A 20,479-nucleotide genomic window follows, 5' to 3' on the forward strand; every position below is an offset into this window, starting at 1 on the left:
TCTCTCTCTCTCTCTCTCTCTCACACACACACACACACACACACACACACACACCAAGTGCTCATGTGACTAGTGTCTTCCACATTGATTGGTGCAGACTTGGAATATTCCCATCATTGTAGAAAGTTCTATTGGGCAATGCTGCAAAGGGGTCTAGGCTGGAGAATGATGTTGATTTTTTAAAGATTACTCTGGCTAGTGTGTAGATAATCAGTTACAGAGAGAGACAAGAGAGTGAGGCAGGGAGATCTGTCAGGAGGCTACTACCATGGGCAGGACAGGAGGTCGGCCATCTGGGCTGAGTTCCCCTGGGAAACTCCTCTCTGTTCCAAATGGGACTCACTCCTGCACTTGTGCCTACACATCTGGGGTAGCTGAGATGTTTCTCCATGTGCTCTTTCATCCTCCAGGACACCAGCTTAAGTTAATACATGGTGAAAATGTCCCAGAAGCAAGAGGAGGGCAAGCCCCAGTGCACAGAGGCTTGTCAAGCCTCTGCTCATATCACTTTTGCTAACATCCCATCGGTCAAAACAAGTCACCTGACTAAGCTCAGAGTCATTGTGCGCTGGGAGGAATGGGTCATTGGCGCCAATGCTGTATCAGTCTACCCACTCACATCTGCCTCAGAAATTGCTTCATTTTCAGATACTTCCAATTGTCAGAGAGTAAAAATTTGTCTTCTGAGTAGAAATCCAAGGATCTACTCCCATAGGATAGTGGGCAGGAGCATTCAATGACTCTTGGATGTTTGACTTTGTCAGTGGTCAAGGCGCAGGTGGCTTTGTCCCCTGAAGCCTTCTGTAGGCTGGAAGGGTTGAGATCTGTTCACCCTTTCACTCCCAGCTACCTCCTCAGTTCTGATTCTACCCCTCACAGAAGCCTCTCTGGCGATCTAATGTGCCACCGTTGTGACTGTGTCAATCCATTATTTTAGTTTTCTGTGAAGTTAAGCAAACTTACCATCATCCCCACCAGCTTCCTGTAGCCAGTATTCAATGTCCCTCAGTTTTCCTACCTCTTAAGTCAATTCCCAGACACTAAGACTCAGCATTTGGGTTACTCAGCTGTGTTTCCCCAAATCTCTCCTTCCCTCTGCTGCTTAATTTGATCCCATTAATAGCAAACATTTATAAGTGTCAGGCACTGTTCTAAATGTATTACAGGGGTTAATCATTCAATCCTCACAGTAACCCTATGAGATAGCTACAATTATAAGCTCCATTTTACAGAGGAGACATGCAAGGCATAGAGGAATCAAGTAATTTGCCAAAGGTCACACAGCTGGAAAATGGAGGAGCTGGGATTTAAACCAAGCAGAGTAATGTCAGAGTCTCCCTCTCCACCACTCCTCCTTACTGCCCCTCCAGATGTGAGGGGATCAGCTAGAGACCATGGGTCAGCCCTCAGGTCCATCTGCAGCAGTGCCCAGGGGCCTCATCACGAATGACTCCACTTCTTCCTGAGCTGGCAATCATGCTATAACCTTTCTTGTTTCAGGTGCAGTGGGAGTGCATCAACCCCAAGTACAAAGCCAAGAAGAAGAATTATAAGAACTCGGGCATTGTGATTTTGAACCAGTGCAAGGTATATACATAGCCCCTGTCTTCCAGGGGTATGAAGCTAGGGCTGTCTGGGAGGAAGTCTACAGGTTATGTGGACAGAAGGAGAGAGTGTCAAAGAGATATGATCTATTTTAAACAAAAATCAGAAAGTCAAGGTATTAATGGACATACACTGTAAGCATGGGTGGTCTTGGAGCTGTGGTAGGCCAATGCCACCATCCCCTCCACAAGGACAGTCCTGCCCCCAAAGATAGGAGAGTCCTGGTCTGCCCAGGGCAGCACCAGAGGGAGGTCCCCAGAGGGGGTCATCAACATTTCTAAAGCACCTACTCTGTGCCTATCCCAGGGTTCGGTGCTTTATACGTGGCACCTCCCCCATGCCAAGAGGGTACCATGAAAATAAGACAGTGGGGAAAAATTAAAGGGCCTAAAAGTTCCTCCCAGAGGGGGCTCTAACTTCGCAGAAAATCCCATCTGGGAATAATTTTGCCACTGATTGAGTACTTACTATGTGAAAATAACTATAATACGTTCTGTTTACTCTTATCACAACCCTGAGATTTCTACTTTCAAATGAGATTGTGTAACCAGTTCATCACACACATGGTAAGTTTAAGAGCTGAGATTTTAGTCTCCGTCTGTCTGACTCCACGACATAAGACTTACATACCATCCAGTTTCTCTCTATATATATCAGGTTCCTTCATTCAGAGTTGGCCTTTCCTGGCTGCCAGGAGCTGCAGGAGCTCATCCTTACATAACAAGAGAGTAAAGGAAAAGACTGAGGCGTCTGGCTTAGGTCACATGCCCACCCCTTGAACCAATCACTGGAACTAGGAGATAATGCTTATGATTGGCCACCCGGGGTCACTGTTTTAATAATGGCTTTTTTTCTGTATTTTATGATGCTTTGACATCTTGGGGCCTTGCATACTGGGGAGGAACTGCCCCTCCCAGGGTTACCTAATTCCTAAAGGTAGCAATCAACTTGCCTGTGAGCCTGTCTTTGACATGCAGACCAATCCATCCAGAGCCTATACCCCCAGCCACCCCCTTTCCTGAACTCTCACACACCAAGCCAATATTCCGCCTGCCCTGTATCACCCCAGAGCCAGGTTTCAGACAATTAGAGACCATCCCTATGGCCCAGAGCCTCATAAGTTACTCAAACTATTGAATTCTAAACCTGTTTAACTGCTTACCTTGCTTCATGCATTCCTTCCCACAAAAACCATGATAAAGATTTATGCCTGTGTTTTCCCCTCATTCCTCTTGCCTCCTGACTGACCCTAGTGCTTCCCTGTGTGGCCCCCTTGTGTGGCAGGACATGCCTCCTGTCCCTTGGGGAGCTGTGAGTAATAAACTCTTCTTTCAAAGGCAGTTGTCTCTGGTCATCTTACCTACCTGTACAGACCAAATCCTAGTACATTCAGAATAGACCTGTGACCATCCCTGTGCCCATAGCAGCAGGAGAAAAGAAGATCCAGATGAGCCAGTTCAACTGTCCATCTCTGTAAGGTGATTGTGCACATATCTGTTTTGATCTAAGAGTTCGGCACTCAGAGGCCATGGTGATCGAACTCATTTTTTTGGTGTACAGACAGTAGTAGGGTATCCCAACTATCAGGTGAAGCATTGCCATAAGGAAGCCAGGAGCAGGCACTATTCAGGGAGCCCAGTAAATATCAGCCCTGAGACAAGTCTGCCAATAGATGTGTGCCACCTGGAGGTGGTGCCAGGAAACTCTACCATGGGGTTTTATGGGTCAGTCTCTGAGAAGCTGCCCTGAGTGTCAGATGGAGTCTGAGAAGTGAGGGTCAAGAATCAGCTAGTAGTTGTCCTGGTAAAAGGATCCAGATTGTGAGCTCAGTGGCTGCATATACCATGCCTGTTTCTCTCATCCCTGTATCCCTAGCATCCAGTGCATGGTGGGGGCTTAATAAATCCTTGTTGAATAAATAAGTAGATGAATGTCACCAAGACTCAAGCATCAGAATCATAATGAAGCAGAAATTAAGACTAGAAATCAGTAAGGTGTGTGAGAACACAGATGCCAGGGGTTGGGAAGAAAGAAGGGACCCTGCTGACTTCCAGCCTAGAGGTTGAAAGGATGGACTGTGCAGTCAAGACTGCCATCATTTGAGTTCCACCTCCATCATCTTAGCCTCAGTTTCCTCATCTATAAAATGGGCACAATAATAACAATAGCATCACCTTCACAGGCTTGTTCTAAGAATTAAATGAGGTAATGTATGTTAAGTGCTTGGCGTACAGTAAGTGCTCAATAAATGTTAATCCTTGTTGCTCATGGCATGGGAGAAATCTCACTAGCTGGCAGCTGACAGTAAAGACCTTCTCAGGTAATTGTGATCTTGAAGCTGCCCATCTTGATTACTGTGGTGTTAAGAATGTTACCAGAACTGGGACTTAGACACGGGCAGCAAGACTGAAGCCAAGTGTGAGACTTCATTCATTTCAAACCAGTGGTGACCCTTGAAAACACAGTATTAGTCTCACCCCAGAGGCAGAGGCTGATTAAAATCATGTGTAAACCAAAAGAGAGGGTAGCAGGGGATGGATGCTGCAGCCCTCACAGGCCCATCTAAATTCAGCATTGCTCTCTTTTTCTCCTTTCATGGAACAAAATCAGCTCACCCATCTTTTTCCCACAGATCTTTCTCTGCTTTTTTCTCTACGTCAGCATAACCCCAAAGTCTAGGCCTCTAATCTATAGGTACACAGATCATACTGTTCCTAATACAGTTTCCTCTCCTCCTCCCGTGCAGATCCACAAGATGCATTCTTTCTTGGACTACATCATGGGTGGCTGCCAAATCCAGTTTACAGTGAGTTGTTTCCATATTTGTCCTTATTCAGGAGTAAGGTTGGGGAGTGGTGCTGGGTGTGGGGCACGAGGAGACAAGTCTGTTAAGACCCTGGGTCAGCTTTGCTCACGTCTCACCGCTGAAATATCATACAGTAACATGTTTTTACAAGGAGGTCATACTTCTGTTTTCCTCAGTGAGTATGGTTTTCAGTGTCATGTCAGGAAATCCCTGCCATTCAGCCTCAGGTGGTTCGGGTAACCAGCCTAATGCTTTCCATTCTTTCCATGACTACGTGAGGCAGGAGGCAGTGGGTGGGTTGCCAGGTCCCATCACTGCGTGAAAAGTGTGGGAAGGAAGTGAGACGCACTTGCGCATCCCACTGGACAACTGCAGACGTCTTGGTTGTGTTCGTGTGGCCAAACCATGAGCATCCATGTCATGCCCAATGGTCAGTGACAAGAGTAAGCCATCCAAATGGTTCATCAGTCAATGAGAAAGCGAATTCCAAAAGACTGGAGAACCAGTCTTGCAAGGTTGAAAAATAGAATGAGTGAGTGGATTGAGGATCATCGCCTACATGGAATCTGCGAGCCCATGGGATTTGCACACTCCTAATACATATTGGAGGGTTGGGGTGGACTGGGTCTTTTTTAAGTGCCCGGGTGGGCCAGGGTTGTGAGTCCATCTGCCCTGGAACAATTTACTTTCAGTGGCTTCATATTCAAAATCCTACTAGGTTTAGGCAGACATGACCTGCAGAAAGAGAATACCCAGATGACAAGGAATAGATCTGCTAAAACCTATGGGAAATCAACGTGGATGTAAACAAGAGGAATCCAATCTGTGCAGCATTTGTTCCTCATCTTACAAAAGTGTACTCGTGAAACTCAGCCCTGTTTAGCTCCCTAGACAGGCTCAGTCATGTGAGGAAGGCAAGGAAATTGGTTTGAGCTCAAGAAAGTAGACAGGAGCAATGTATTCCTGAGACTAGGGATAGTGGTACCCAAAGGACTAGAAGGGGGTTCCCCGAGGGGTTGAGATAAGGCATCTCCCTAGATAGAGGCTTGTCCTCTGCTATAACCTCAGAGGGGTCCACCTATGTCCTGCCTAAACTCAGGCCATTGTTCATTTGCCCCTGAATACTTAGAGGAGTTAATTATAGATTTTGGTCATTTCTTTGAAGTCTAAGTTTCTCTAAAGACACACCCACGCAGCACCCACCCCCCTACTCCCCCGCCATATACACACTGGCATGTTTAGAAGGTAGCAAACATGTGCATTGTGGGAACACACCCCTACCTCCAGCTGTCCTGGGCAAATGGAGGTGGAGGAGCCAGCAGTGTCACAGAGGAGATAGTGTCCCATGCTCTTAGGCAAAGGATTGATGCAGAACACTATTTATAGATTTTTCAAGGGAAAGCTCTATCGGTTTGGGTCTGATTTAGATTCTATAGATCCCATGTTTTTGAACAACTCTTTATTCAACCTTCAGGGGCTTGCTTTGCCCTTGGAGTTGGGCTACAAAGAATTGGCCCCAGGGAAAACTGAAGTTTGACCCCAGAATGTTTCCAGCTCTACACCCTGACTCATGAAGGGGAGGGGAAGGGAGATCGTGTGGCCCACCTGACAGGAGGATTGCTCTCCTGGCTTTGTTTTCCCCTCCTTCTCACTTTTGCTGATGCTCCCCAGCTGGAAGGGACCACCTCAGGTGGTTCTCACTACCACCTTCCCAGCCCCGGCTTCTCAGCCATCCAGGGTCCATGGATCGACCTGCGGGAGGTCTGGAGTGAGTCTGGAGCAAGGCATGTGAACAGGGGGAGCATGTGCAGATAAATGCCGAGGAGACCAGACCATCAGCAGTGCCTGCAACAAAGCCCTTCCTCCTGGAGGACTCCGGGCCGAGGACGCAGGAGAAGGTTGCTAGGTGTTCTATTTTGAGCTTTCTATTAAAGAAAACATACCAGCCACCTCATTGTTATTTTCCTCTAAAATTAAGTCAGCTTTCCCATTATTAATTTCTTATTGCTCAAGCAGTGCCATCTAATGTAAATGATAAGCTGTAATACAAACTATTAATAACAAATTAACATGTCAATAAATTTGGTATTTATTATATGCCCAATCATTTTATTGAGGCCATCTGGAAAAATGAAGGGAATGTGGCAGAGGGATGAGAAATGAGAAGAGAGCTTCCTGGCGTAGAGACAGGCAGAGCAGAGGGAGGGAGGAATGAGGTTCCGTTGCAGTCACCCCACCCCTGAGCTCTCCAGAGTTGAAATCTCCCACTGGCGCAGAGGATGGCCCGAGATTCCTAAGCAGGCCCCGGAGCTTCAGCCAGGATGAGCCTCCGTCTCCCTGGAGACAGACCTTCAGGAGCCAGCAGTGGAATACAGTTCTGCATGTTTCCTCCCCTCCTCACCCTTCTCGGCCCTGTCCCTGTGCCCAGGAGGCCTTCCTCTTTGCGTGCATCAGCCAGGTTCGCCTACTCATGGACTTTGGTTGGATTTGACCAACGGTAGGCAGCAGCCAGAGGTCAAACAATAGGAGGAGAATGAAGTTGGGGCACTTCTTCCCCACTCTCTACCCACCAGGCTGCTGTTTGGCAGTGACCACATTCCTCTACAGAAGGACACAGTTCCCTTCAGGTGTCCTGCCCTGCAAACACTACTCTTACTCGGTTCTACTAACTGCCCCTCTTGACCCTTTCTACTCAGCCTCCCTTAACATTTTAGAATTGTCCTTTTATTAAATTCTTCTCAATCATCCCTTTTGAGTGGATCATTTGCTTCCTGTCAAGACTCTGACCAATACACACTACAAACAGGGGTGAGAAGAAAGCTTTTGCACCTTCCATTGATGCCTGGAGCTCCTGGTTCCACCTTAATAATATCAAGAGTAGAGCATCTTTCCCTTCAGGTAGTAGGCTGATATAAGTTGCTCAGAATACTTCTGTTGAATGGTGGTGGATCAAAGCCTAAATCTTCAAGAAGAGATAAGGTTTAGGGAAAAGAAGAAATTGGATAAATAAATGTGATACTATGTTTTTGCTTTAAAAATCACCCCTGTGAACTTAAATACTTATGCATCCATATATTCTAATGATAAATACTGAAACCTTACTTGGGTTAATGTGAATATACAGGATATATTTAGGGGATTGTTGGGGAAATGGTTTGGATTGAGAATTTGAAGGCCTTGAATTTTTAGGTAATTAGGTGGACGTGGGAATGTTCAGAAGACTCTTGGGCAGGACTCGGGAGCAATCAGGCACATGCTTTAGGGAAGTAAATCTGGGAGGGCTTCATGAAAGGGACTCTGAAAGAAGATATTAAAACCCACTGTAGCCGTCCTGGTGATGGGTAGTAAGAGGTAACTAGAGGGGCAGCAGTAGGAAGGGGCACTGTGGAGAGAGAGTCTACTAGCCTTGACTTATGATACAGGAGGAGACGGAAGGCAAGGGAGAATGATGAGCCCAGGATGACTCAAATCTTTTGTGCCTGAAGACAAAGCATGGCAGTCCCATTCACAGAAATATGGAAATCAAGAGGAGCTGCCAGACAATAAGATGAACTTCCTCATGGATGCAGTGGAAGTATTTTCAGGTATCCCAGTGGAGATAGCCTTTATAAGTACGGACCTCAGTTTCAGGAGAGAGGTGGAAACTGCACATACATGGGCCTGGAGGAGATGGCTAAAGAGAAAAATACAGAAAGACAGGGGGCCTGGTGACAGAATATTGTGGAAGATCTGCATTTGTCAGCAGGGGAAAGAGGGGAAAACAATAAAGAGATGCCAGAGGGGGAGGTCCCAGAGGAGACAGTAACTCAGATGATCAGGAGGAAGTGTTACAGGATCAGGGGCAGTAATCTCATATGCTAAACAGAAGATAGAAGGTGAAGAATGAAAAATGGTGACTGGGCCATGTGATGAGTAGGCCCAAATCATCTTCAGAAGATCAACTTCAGCAGAATGAGACCGGAGACCCAGGAGGTGGGGTGTAACAGACAGTGAGGAAGTGAACACAGTGGGTGTAACTACTCGTTCAAGAAGGCCGACAATGAAGAGAAGGCAAGAGGTGGAAAGGAGGGTGGCAACCTGAGGATGAGAAGAGGGGAGTTTTAGGCTATAAAATAAGCAGAGAAGGCCCCGGGGAGGGAAGGACATAAAGGATGCCAAAAAAAAAGCCCCAGTCTATGATTCTTCCTCTTTTTTGGTCACATGGACCATTTGAAATCTGATACAAGATCTATATCCTCTCACTGGAAAGTGCACACACCCAATTCTGCACACCATTTCAGGATGTCAAGGGCACCCCTGAGGACAACCTTTGTTCCTCGTGTGAATCTTTGAGTCGTAAGGACTCCGGGGCAACAGTCGTGTTGTGGTCTTGGAGGAGCTGGGCAGAGGTGAAGCAGAGACTTGAGGGAGAGAGATTGGGTTCCATGTGTTTGGCACATGGCACAGCAGCTAAAAGGAAAACCAGATACTAGAATTTCATATACAAAATACACAACTACAGACAACATAGACGAGGCCGACTCCATAAGATATTTGAAGAGAAAATGGTAGAAGAACTCAATGTTTCTTTTGAAAGTTATTGCCTTTCCAGATGCAAAAAACTGTTCATTGTAAAACGGATTTTCACAGAGACAGGCTGTAAGCAACACAAATGTCCAGCAATAAAGTAATAGCTATATAAATCGCAGGTCTTCGTTTAGGTGGACTATGATAAAGCCATTTTAAGTGATAATTATGATTGGTAATAACATGAGGATATGTTTATGTCATAGTGTTAAGTGAAGAAAAAAAGAACATAAAGCAAAGCTACCCTATGATTACAACTATGTTAAATGTTTATACATAATTATATTGTATGTTTTATATATAAATTTTAAAAATATTTTGGATATATATATTGTATATAACTAAAAAGAAAAAATATGACTTACCAGACTAGTAGAATCCTGAGAGAATTTTTTCTTATTATATTCAGATGGCCCTTTTTATTATTTGTAATTTTTTTTAAATTAAAGAGGGTTCCCTGGTGGCGCAGTGGTTGGGAATCCGCCTGCCAATGCAGGGGACATGGGTTCGAGCCCTGGTCCGGGAAGATCCCACAGGCCGCGGAGCAACTGGGCCCGTGCGCCACAACTACTGAGCCTGCACTCTAGAGCCCTCAAGCCACAGCTCCTGAGCCCACATGCCGCAACTGCTGAAGCCCGCACACCTGGAGCCCATGCTCTGCAATAAGAGAGGCCACCACAATGAGAAGCCTGCGCACCGCAAGGAAGAGTAGCCCCTGCTCGCGGCAACTAGAGAAAGCCCGCGTGCAGCAACAAAGACCAAACACAGCCAAAAATAAATAAATAAATAAAATAAATTTTAAAAAATTAAAGAGGGTATTGCTTTCCTTTATCTCTGATTTTATAGTCTACATTTTAATAATATAATATGATATAATAAGCTGAATGTGGCTTCTCCCAGATTAACCTTGAAACCTAGGAAAAGATCACCTCTTAAAGGTCCTCTCAGGTCATCTTTTCTGACCCTAACACACTTGAGACATCCTATGCCCAAGCTGTGTCTCAGTTTAAGTTTTAAATCCTGATTTGATATCCCAGACTAAACACTGACGGATTCTGGTGTAGAACCCTGAGAAATGAGAATGAGTCCTGGGATGAAGAGGAGAATGCTTTGCACTTTCCAGGAAATGAACCAGGCGACCTCTGGGGTTTCTCCCATCTGGCCTAGGTTCCTATTCCTTTGCCTGCTATAGGGTTTTGAGGAAACAGAAAAGCACAATAATTAAACCTATTATTTAAGAAATAGTCCAGACTAAAGAGTATCTCCACCTACAAGTCTTGTTTTATAGGTCCAAATTGTATACAAATCTAAAAAACAAACAAACAATTAAAGCTGCCCTATAGCAGGTGATATCACAAAGGTTGCAGAGAGATCAGGCAGCTAACCAGAGATAGGTTCACAGCAGCTTTCCCCAGACAACATCTGGGAGGTTCTCAAACGGCGTATTTTTTCACCGGCAGGGAAGGGATATGAGGCCTGGGCTCGTTTCAGGTAAGAAGTTAAAAATGTCCAAGGAAGGATACTCATCGTTAGCGTCCAGCCTTTTCTGGAAGCAGTTCCCCACACTGGGGACTTGGCAGCATGGAGGAAGCAAGCATTTTGCTTTCTTCACAAGGTTTTGCAAAACTGCTCCGTGGCTCTGCTTAATGAAGAGCGAGACCTCCTGGGCAGAAGGGGAAACAAAGGAGGCCTGTTCCTGGGCTGCCCGCTGGGAAGATGGGAGTGCACATCGGAACCGCAGGCTTTCCTGAATGCTTCATAGCAGAAGATGAAAATGGCAGCTCTGCAAGCCTGCCACATTAAGGAAGCCAGGAGTCGGGAGCCTCCTCCACAAACTGGCATTTTTCGGTCATTTTCTTGCTTTTATTTCTCAACTTAATCCCATCTTTCACAGCCTCCCTGTTGCTTTTTAAAATAAACCTAACCTTTCTCTCTGTTCTCTTTGCACTCATGCTAACTTAAAGAGCGCAGAGAATTCTTGGTAGAAGGCCACCTCCTGAAGACAGAGATTTTATCTCCAGCCTCATCAAGGAGACTTCAGAAACCATCAGTTGCCAGGAAAGAAAAAATATCTTTTAGCTGCCTTGTACCTGAGACTGTCCATTTACTGTCTAGTCAAATGATAAAATATTTTTATGAGTGGTGGGAATTACAGAAAGTAGTAGGTGATAAAGGTCATTGGTTTATTTCCTTTTTCATCAGGTAATTTTTAAGTTCACACCCTTCCCCAAAGTTACATCAGCATCTCCTGAGCTGGAATAGCCTCTGTGGTTGTCACAAACATGGGGGCCATCCCCATGGGAAGAGTGGAAACCCCAGAGGCCTGCCTGCAGAAAAAAGTAGTTTCCATTGGGCATGTTTGTATGTCCCCAAAGGACCACCAGGAACAGGCAGCACAATACCGCCTTCTAACCTTGAACTTCAGGTTGTCCCACTACATAATCTCCTCCATCCCCAAGGAGATCTGGCCGCTCCCTTTCCCTAACTGGCATCCAACTTCACAATCAGTCACCGAATCCTATTTGTTTTCTATGCTTAATATCTTCAATCACAATCCTCTTCTCACCACCATCTCTGCCCCACCCTAGTTTGTTAAGCGTAAGGGAATTATTCCAAGCCTGAGGAGGAAGAGTTGATAGAAATGAAAAGATATAGCAGCACTGGGACCAGAGTGAAGAAAGAGAGGCATCTAGGATGCAAAATTTAAGGAGGCATCACTCTCAGATCACGCAAGTGTAGGGTCAGCTCAGATGAGTGCCTTCCTGAGCTTATGCCCTAGTCACCTCTCTTATTTTACCCTAATCCCAGCCCTATGATTTTTTTTTTTAATTTTAGTATAGATTGTTGCCAAAATCTGTTAAGCTCATCCAGATGTTACATCCACTTCTCCCCATACCACAGGTACTCATCCAGGTGATACACCTGGGCTCAGATGCTGCTACTTCGTGCCTGCATGCTTGGAGGATCTTGCCTATGCCTGGGAAGATAAGATGTTCAATTATGTTTCTTTAGTTACCATTTTCCTTTATGGAGGTTTTTCCCTCTGTTCTTTATATTATCTGATTTCATTCTCTGGTTTTACATCAAGACACCAGCGTATTTTTTGTCATCACAGGATACCCTTGACAATCAGGTAATCAACACATGGTACAGGTTGTCAGTTGCAGTGTTAAGAAACACAGGTAGATTGGGATGCTCCACGAAGAGGGGCATCATAAACACAAGTGAGGGGAGCCACAGGTACTCGTTATTAATAATAAAATATCAAACCTGCCAGTGATTTGTAATACTTGCAATGATATTAATAAATCAGAGCAGAATCAAGGTTGTCTCCATAATAACATCCTTGCATCCTCTAGAATTTTCTACAGCTCTAAAGTGCTTTTCTCAGTAGAAGAGAAAGAGGTGGCTTTACTTCTAGCCTTCCCAGCACTATTTTTACCTTCTAAACACTATGTACACATGTGAGGTGCCATGATCTCTTAAGTATGTCTCATCAGGACAAAAAGGCAGAGAATGGTGGGTGTTTGTTGAAGCTTAGTACATCCAAGAGTCCCTGAGATGTTTGATTTCTCCAAACACTGTCTCTCAGGTACCTCTCAAGTGTCCTCCTTGGAGAAGTTTTCCAGGGATTGTCTGCATGCAGCTGGACCTCTGTCTGGTTGGGGCCCCATTGCATGTAGGCTCCCCAACACCACCCCTGCCGCCTCAACTAGCTTTTCACCACAGTTCGTGTTGTCTTCCTCTCTTTTCTTCAGTGGCTTGGCTTTCACCTTCAGGATGAAATCTATGTCAGAAGATACTGGATTTCACTGGTCCTTTTAGGTCACCCCCAGTCGTCTTCAGTAACCCATTCTCCCACTGTTTTGGTTTTTATTCATTAAATTTTTTTTTTTTAATTTTAATGTTTTTAGTGAAGTGTAGTTGATTTGCAATGTTGTATTAATTTTTGCTGTATAGCAAAGTGATTCAGTTATACATATACATACTTTCTTTTTTGTATTTTTTTCCATTATGGTTTATCACAGGATATTGAATATAGTTCCCTGTGCTCTATAGGACTTTGTTGTTTATCCATTCTATTTTTTTATTTTATTGAAATATACTTGATTATACTGTATGATATCAGTTATATGTGGAATCTAAAATACGATACAAATCAACATATCTGCAAAGCAAGAACACTCACAGACATAGGTTGGGGGGTAAAGGAAGGGAGGAATGGGAGTCTGGGATTAGCAGAGGCAAACTATTATTATATATAGAATGGATAAACAACAAGGTCCTACTGTATAGCACAGAGAACTATATTTTCAATATCCTGTGACAAACCATAATGGAAAATATATGAAAATATATATATATATGTATAACTGAGTCACTTTGCTGTACAGAAGAAATTAACTCCCACTGTTCTTTATACACACACACACACACACACACACACACACACACACATACACACAATTTAGTTGCCGTTTTCCTACCTTTTACAGTTGCTTTGGTCATAAAGTGTTGTTCATTCAAGGTATTTCTTCTCTCCTAAATTACTGTAGTTGCCTCCTGGTTAATATCCCTACCTCCAGGCCAAATCTCCTAATCCTTCATAAGAATAAAACATGCCCACGAGATGTCTGGACATGCCGGTCACAGACTTACTCATTCTCTTGGGTATATAATGATATGATGAAGGAGCAGAGTCTTTGGAACCATATAGACTTGGGTTTAAACCCAGCTCCATCCCCTATGACTTTGTGACCTTCATCACCTTTGGGCATCAGATTCATCAATAAAAAGGAATAATAATCTCTACCTCCCAGAGTTTTTATGAGAATGAAATAACACAATGCCTGTAAAGCTGCCAGTGCAGGTGTCTGACACATAGTAGGGTTTCAACAGAGGTTACCCCTCCCTTCTTCCCTTTGTGTCCAAAGTAAGGGCATCTAAGGGTTGGAGGAATACTCATATGACCTTTTCTTTTGAAACACTTAGTATTATATTAGCGTTTTATCAGTTTGTACTCCCTTATTGAAAACATCTGAAGGTTCTGAAAATAGAATTTGAATCCTGCTTAAAGTTATTTTCAACATAGTCCTGTGGAGAGGTGAGGAAGAAAAGGGGAAATTCAGTGATGAAAGAATAACTTTACGAAGGAAAAAAAGAGAGGTTGTTAGTGAATTACTGTTAGTCAATGCTTTTTGTCTTCTAGTTACTTTGGTTTGATTGCAGGCTTACAGTATAAGATGAGGTGACATTTTTTTCCATCAACGTTACTCTGAGTCTGGTCTTTCAGAAGCAGACACAGAGCACATAACCCCTTTCCTCTGTCCTTCCAGAACTAGCATCCCACCTTAAATCCAATGAGATATTCCAGTGGTTTGTTATAATGGAACTTTGCCAAATGTTATGCAAATAGCATTTGTCATTCACAAGATCATAAGAGAAAATAGAGCCTTTCTATCATCAGTCAGCCAGTGAATGGATTCTGTTGAGCTGGATGCACCATGAACATTCCTTTCTTTCCCTACAACTCCTTTCATTTTAATCCCTCTCTCCCCACTCTCCACCTCCAAGATAAAGCATTTCTTTGGAGAGGTGTTTGCTAGGTTAACTTTCATTGAATTGGTGATGATATTAGAAATCAGAAGAAATACACCTTCCCGTTTTAGCACCACCCCCAGGCTAAAGAATTTTGTCGTTGTTGTTGTTAAGAAGTGTCCTGTGTGGGACTTCCCTGGTGGTCCAGTGGTTAAGAATCCACCTTCCAATGCAGGGGATACAGGTTCGATCCCTGATGGGGAACTAAGATCCCACATGCCTCGGGGCAACCAAGTCTGCGCACCACAACTACTAGCTCATGCGCTCTGGAGCCCACACGCCACAACTAGAGAGAAGTCCGTGCACTGCAACGAAGACACAACACAGCCAAAATTTAAAAAAAAAAAAAGTGTCCTGTGAGTCAACTTTTATTTAGATGATGATGATGTAGGGGGTCAGAAAAAACTTAAGTTCAAAGATAATGCCGACTAGGTGGCCAGACAGAGGTTTCTCTTCTCCTCTTGCCACTGACAATGCTGTAGACTTCAGGCATCTTCTTTGTTGTGGGTGGGAGTTTTTACATGAATGAGCCTTACACAGAGCTGCTTCTGGCAGAAATTTTATTATAACCACTTCAACACCTCTCTCTACAACTGTTCACTCATGAAAATAACAGTGGCTTTGTTATACAGACTGCATCTTTAACACAGAATTTAGTTTTGAGGGAGTTTAGCTAGGCCTCAGAGATGGAATCGTCCTGCCCGGAGAGCACTAAGGACACTTCTTAGTGAATTACAACATTCCACCCTTCCCCTTGTTGCCTGGTGACGTCATGGGTCAGATGCTGGGTTTTCTGACCTGGACGTCAATCTCAAGTTCTGTTTTGGACAAGGAGAAGAGAGGGCGTGGGGGAGAGGGAGGTTGAAGACTATAGAAATGTCCTCAACCAAATTAATAGCTAGTTTTTTTATTGAAGTATAGTTGATTCACAATGTTGTGTTAATTTCTGCTGTACAGCAAAGTGACTCAGTTATACATATATATACATTATTTTTTTATATTCTTTTCCATTGTGATTTATCACAAGATATTGTATATAGTTCCCTGTGCTATACGGTAGGACCTTGTTGTTGATCCATCCTATATATAATAGTTTGCATCTGCTAATCCCAAACTCCCACTCCATCCCTCCCCCACACCCCCTCACTCTTGGCAACCACAGGTCTGTTCTCTATGTCTGTGAGTCTGTTTCGTAGATAAGTTCATTTGTGTCATATTTTAGATTCCACATGTAAGTGATATCCTATGGTATTTGTCTTTCTCTTTCTGACTTACTTCACTTAGTATGATCATCTCTAGTTGCATCCATGTTGCTGCAAATGGCATTATTTCATTCTTTTTTATGGCTGAATAGTATTCCATTGTATATATGTACCACATCTTCTTTATCCATTCATCTGTGGATGGACAGTTAGGTTGTTTCCGCGTCTTGGCTATTGTGAATAGTGCTGCTATGAACATAGGGGTGCATGTATCTTTTTAGAATAGAGTTTGTCTGGATATATGTCCAGGAGTGGGACTGCTAGGTCATATGGTAATTCCATTTTTAGTTTTTTGAGGAACCTCCATACTGTTTTCCATACTGGCTGCACCAATTTACATTCTCACCAACAGTGCAGGAGGGTTCCCTTTTCTCCACATCCTCTCCATTATTTGAATAACTAGTTTTTAAAGCTGATGAATTTCTTCTCTAACTCTGCTTATTGGCAGGTGTGTAACATACTGCTTTCCCCCCTCCTCTGGCTGTGTCTCTCTCAGGGCTAATCACAATTCCTACAAAATGTATTCATTTTAAATCCACCCATTTGCCTATCTTCTCTTCCAGGTAGCTATAGATTTCACAGCCTCGAATGGGGACCCCAGGAACAGCTGTTCCCTGCACTACATCCACCCCTACCAGCCCAATGAGTACCTGAAGGCCTTGGTGGCCGTGGGGGAGATTTGCCAAGACTATGACAGGTATGAGACTCCCCATCTCTGTGGGTTCCTTCGGCCCTTGCCTGACCCTGGGCCAAAGAATGGAAATAAGTTATGCTGAGGCTCATGAGGGGACAGAATAAAGCTTTGTCCCAAACGTGTTATCCTCTCCACACCTAGAGAAACTGAGTTCATGCCAAGCTCACATTGACCACCAAAACAATCCTTTCTTAGCTTTCTTCTCTTACTTGGCTGGCAGGACCACTGGATAGCGATTTTGGTTTCCCTTTTGTAGTTTCATTATGTGCCTTGCTACTCAAAGTTTGGTGCATGGACCAGCAGCATAACTTCACCTAGGAACTTCATCAAGTCCCACCTGAGAATCTGAATCAGCATCTGCATTGTAACAAGATTCCCAGATGATTCGTGTGCACTTTGGAGTTTGAGAAGCACTGGTTTATTGGGCACTATTCTATCTGATCCTCACATTAAACATTCTGTCATGGGTGTTATTTAACAGAAGAGGAAAACTGTGCAGGGAGGTGAAGTGATCTGTGCTCTGCTCCATACCCAGGGGCAGGAATTAAACCCAGATTCAGCTCATTCCACAGTGTAAGCTCATAATAGTGGGGTTTCATGGACCTCAAAAGCTGCTGGTAACTTTAACAGAAGGTGTGTGTGTGCCCACGACAGTGTGTGTATGTGTTTGTAAGTCTGTATAGAAAACACAATTTTGAGATCAGATCAGTATTACATTTATTTTTACTTGATAATAAATATTGACCTTGCCCACCAAGAGAATTCCCTGTAAGAAGCGATTTACATAAATTACACTGAACTGAATTTATTCTGCCTTTCCAGTATTTCCAGATTGAGGTGAAGTTGTTCACATGTTTGATCAAGAAGGCTTTTTGAAGTAGAACCAGTGTAAATATAAATATGGGTAAATCTCAGTTGACAGCCTGGTGTGATTGTAATATAGGGCTAGTCAGTAATGAGCAGCAACTAATTGACCTATTAAACCAGGAAAATAAAGAAAGTGACTCTGTCCTCCGGTTTCAGGGAGATTTCATGGAATAGCCTGATTTCTGTTCTTTCTAGTCTCATAATTGGTTATAAACCATGATAACCTGATACCCAAGCACCACAGGGAGTGACACAACCTAGTGACCAGAAAGTGCAGAGAAACCAAAAGGACAGGTAATAGGAAAGCTTCCAGCAGTGGACTTCCCACTGGCGAGTCTCTGGATTCATATTGTTCATCACCAATAACTCAGATGGGTGTGAGGTCAGTTGGGGATGAATGAACAGGTACAGTCAAATCAGACAGCTCTAAACACAAGGCCCCTGCTAACACTTCCTCTTTTCCACATTTGGAACAGAGGGCAATAATAACATTTTTAATTACCTTGTTGAAATGATACTTGTACTTAACCTTGAAATATTGTCTGTGAAGACAACTTGAATCTCAGCTCTGATTTCTTTAGACCCCAATTCGGGGAGGTTCTTAGAGGGGCTCGTGTCATATGGAGATTTCTACCAAGGAGAGAAAAAGATGAACATATTGCATCCTCACTGTCAGAAACTTCTCCAAACATCCCCAAAACAACAACACAGTAATTCTCTCCTTTCTCTCTCTCTCACTCTCACATACACTCACACACACACACACACACACACACAAGTGTGCCCATATGAGAGAAGAAGGAAGAGAGGGAACATCTTCTGGATTCTTAATAACTTTTAAATGTTGAAATTCTCATAAAAGAGATAAAGTAGGTAAAAGCACTTAATACAACACAATAGCTGCTTAGTAATAAAGTTGACTCTAACTGACTCTGCAAGGCACAAGGCAGTGTAATAATGAATTCCAAAGAGGAGATTTGGTGGGCTGGCCAGAAATTAAGATGCTGACACCCAGAGCCCTTGCTGCGGTTGTGCAGCAGATTTACCGGACAAGTTGCAGAACTTCTGTTTCCTGATTACCTTGCATGAAAGATGCAGATACAACAGTCAGAGGGACCCGCACATCTTTTAGAGCTGTTATCCCTTTATAACGTGAGCCAGACAAAGCCTGGGGAGGATTTTGTATTCCCTCAAAAATAAAGATTCATTCTAAAAGTAAGAGATGACACTTTTGGGGTTACATGAAGAATCATCGCAAATGATTCTTTTAAAAATTTAAAAATAAAATACCAAAGTTGTCGGCCCCAACTGGCCAAGAAAATCAGGTTCCTTCGGCTCAGTGGAGCTTTTTTATTTTTCATATAAAGAAGGCACCTCAGCATTGAAATGGGCACACTAATCGCTTCTTGAAAACTGACAAGGTTCCACTGCTTCTCCTCTGTGTGGGTGGAAAGACAAGAGACAGGAAGTCAGGACATTTCAAGTCGGGGTTTTGGAATTAATTTATTCTTGCATCAAAGTCAGTGAGGTTGTTGCTCAGAAAGAAACACTTCAGTAAAAACTGACAGAAGGCACCGTTCCCCCTCCTGCAGCGACACGGAGGTTTTTAATCCCCAGGAGGCTTGGAAATTCCTCCCAGCCTCTGACAGCCAAGGGTTTTCTTCCTGCCTAGTACAGTCACTGTTCACGGGTCATGATGAGCTGATCCGTGAAGCTGAACAGCTTGAGAGACGTGTGAAGTTCGGAGTTCTCAGGGTGGCCTTGAGGGGAGGCTCCCCCCAGACTCAGGTCCTGAGCCCGGAAGGCAGCCCAGCCAGCCCATTTTCTCTGCACCTTTGAGAGGGAGACCCCTGCCCTCTCTCCCCTCCAGCTCCCCAAGAACGTGCGCTCACAAACGAACTCATCTGTTCCCGGTTGGTTGTAGCCCTTCCCCAGCTCCTACGAACAACCTGGTCTCTTTAGGCTGCTCAAGGCAAAAATGGTATCCATTCCTTGGTCTCAGCAGAGATGTGGGTCTCTGACCACCTGCCATGTCCCTCATAGAAAGGCTGGTCTAGCTGCTACCAAGAGAGTATAAATACGGTACATTGCTCGCAAATACAGACTGATGTTTGATAGGCTTGGCCACCCCAGAATAAGGCAGGGGTACTGGAAACCACTGAGGCAGGCGTCTCCTCTGAGGTGTGCTCAGAGCAGTGCGGAGGCAAGGTTAGAACTGACACAGGCATGTTCGAGTGCAGAGGGTTGGGTTAGAAGTCAGAAGGCAGGGTTACATCACAGTGCTACCTTTTCCACTCTGCCGATACCAATTCATTGTTCTCAACCTTGGCTCCACATTGGAACCACTCAGGAAGCCTTAAAACAAGCGGTACCTGAGCCCTACCCCCAGACACCCTGATTTAATTAGTCTGGTGCACATCCTGAGGATCAGGATTTTTAATTCCAATGGGCATCCAGGGTTGAGACCCAGAGTTAAATTGGGAGAGATAGGTGAGATGAAGCGGCTGAGGACCTACTGGGTGCCAGGCCCCTCACGCAGTGCTGTAAAGACACAGAGAGATTAATAAGCACAGTTTCCCCTCAAGTGGGTCACAGTCTCATGGGAGAGAAAGGCACATAAATGAATCACAGCCCTACATGGCCTATGTAAGGATGGGGATGCATGAGGAAGGAAGGATTAACTCTATCCTTTGTGGAAGAGAGATTGACATTTGAGGAGGGCCTCCTGGAGGTGGTGAGTTCTGCTAATTCTGTTCTTTGTTGTTATTAGTACATTATTCTGAATCATTAGACCAGACCAACCTCCTATGAAGGGCAGAGTCAACAGGGTCCTGGTGTCAGGGGTCCTGGGTTCAGATCCCAGCTCAGCTCCCTTTATTCTCCTGAGGTTGTACTGGGCCTTGGTTTCCTTGACTGCAAATGAAAGATTTATCTAACTTCCCCGGCAGGGTGGTTGTAAGGATTAGATACAAAAGTTTTGCCTTTTGTACATACTTGATAAATGATAGAGGCTATTTTCTTTAATACTCTTACACAAAAGGGAAAAGGACTATAGTGTCAGACTTAAAAGTCATTTTGGAC

General features: G+C 44.1%; 1 protein-coding gene across 1 annotated transcript in view; it reads left to right on the forward strand.

Annotated features, from left to right (window-relative positions):
* The window catches only part of CPNE4 (copine 4), a 462,901-nt gene that overhangs the window by 421,973 nt on the left and 20,449 nt on the right, over positions 1–20,479 (forward strand). Inside the window, exons 8-10 of the mRNA XM_059921929.1 lie at positions 1,501–1,587; positions 4,352–4,411; positions 16,401–16,534. Coding sequence (XP_059777912.1) covers positions 1,501–1,587; positions 4,352–4,411; positions 16,401–16,534 — 281 coding nt within the window. The remainder of the gene's footprint in view (positions 1–1,500; positions 1,588–4,351; positions 4,412–16,400; positions 16,535–20,479) is intronic.

Source organism: Balaenoptera ricei, chromosome 4 (assembly GCF_028023285.1).
Source record: "Balaenoptera ricei isolate mBalRic1 chromosome 4, mBalRic1.hap2, whole genome shotgun sequence".
In the NCBI taxonomy this organism is placed as follows: Eukaryota; Metazoa; Chordata; class Mammalia; order Artiodactyla; family Balaenopteridae; genus Balaenoptera; species Balaenoptera ricei.